Below are 985 nucleotides of genomic sequence, written 5' to 3' on the forward strand. Positions count from 1 at the left end.
TTGACTCCCTGTTTTGTCCATACGTCTTACAGAAGACTTCCAGAGGAGGTCGCCGGGTCAACCAGGGCAATCTGGTCAACAAGCGTCTAAGCGAATATTCAACTATTGGTCTTGAAACCCTGGTACTGTGCTTTGATGGGTTCAATAATGCCAAATCACAAAAGCACAACCCCGATCGATGGATCAACGCTGTGTCTTCTTGTATTGAACAGGGAAACCTGTCCTCGGCGGTCAGACTTGTCTGTTCGCCGGAGGGCCTGGCGGAGAGCTCGCCGGCCACCTTCGATAAATTTTGTTCTATCCACCCAAAAATTCCGGTGGACAGGCGGGTCTTTCCCGCATTGACACCAACGGCTGGTTGCGTTTCTCCCGCCGAGGTGCTGAGGGCCGTTAAATCTTTCAAAAACGGTTCTTCTGGAGGCCTGGATGGCCTACGACCCCAGCACCTTAAGGATGTTTTTTCAGGCCCCTTGCCAATTGACGACACACTGAACTCCTTAACCCAATTCATTAATTTGATCCTATCTGGAGCTTGCCCACTCTCCGTCCGCCGGTTCTTTATTGGAGGCCGGCTAATAGCTTTAAATAAGAAAGACGGAGGGGTCAGACCGATTGCGGTCGGGAACGTTTGGAGGAGGTTGGCCGGCAAATATGCCTTGGCCCTGGTCGTGGTCGAACTCAAGACCAAGTTCTACCCGACTCAGTTGGGTGTCGGGATTAAGGGTGGCGCTGATGCCGCTGTTCATGCGGTTCGAAGATTGGTCACCGACCTCCCCGATCAATGGGGGTTTCTGAAACTGGACTTTAAAAATGCCTTCAATGCCTTGAGAAGAGACTCGATGTTGGAGGCTGTCAAACTTTTTTGCCCCAATATCTATAATTTTTGCCATTCTGCCTATGGCGGAGTCTCTTCCCTTGGCTACCACTCTTGGGTTGTAGAATCGTCCGAGGGGGTACAGCAGGGTGATCCCCTTGGTCCTTTGTT

The 985-nt window shown here is 51.4% G+C and overlaps 1 protein-coding gene across 1 annotated transcript in view; it reads right to left on the reverse strand.

Annotated features, from left to right (window-relative positions):
* Positions 1–511, reverse strand: part of HELRODRAFT_169290 (hypothetical protein) — a gene marked incomplete at both ends in the record, with an annotated part of 4814 nt that extends 4303 nt beyond the window's left edge. The window contains one exon of the mRNA XM_009015129.1: positions 6–511. Within this exon, the coding sequence (XP_009013377.1) occupies positions 6–511 (506 nt within the window). The remainder of the gene's footprint in view (positions 1–5) is intronic.
* Positions 512–985: the final 474 nt, after the last annotated feature.

The sequence above is a fragment of the Helobdella robusta genome, assembly GCF_000326865.2.
Source record: "Helobdella robusta unplaced genomic scaffold HELROscaffold_15, whole genome shotgun sequence".
In the NCBI taxonomy this organism is placed as follows: Eukaryota; Metazoa; Annelida; class Clitellata; order Rhynchobdellida; family Glossiphoniidae; genus Helobdella; species Helobdella robusta.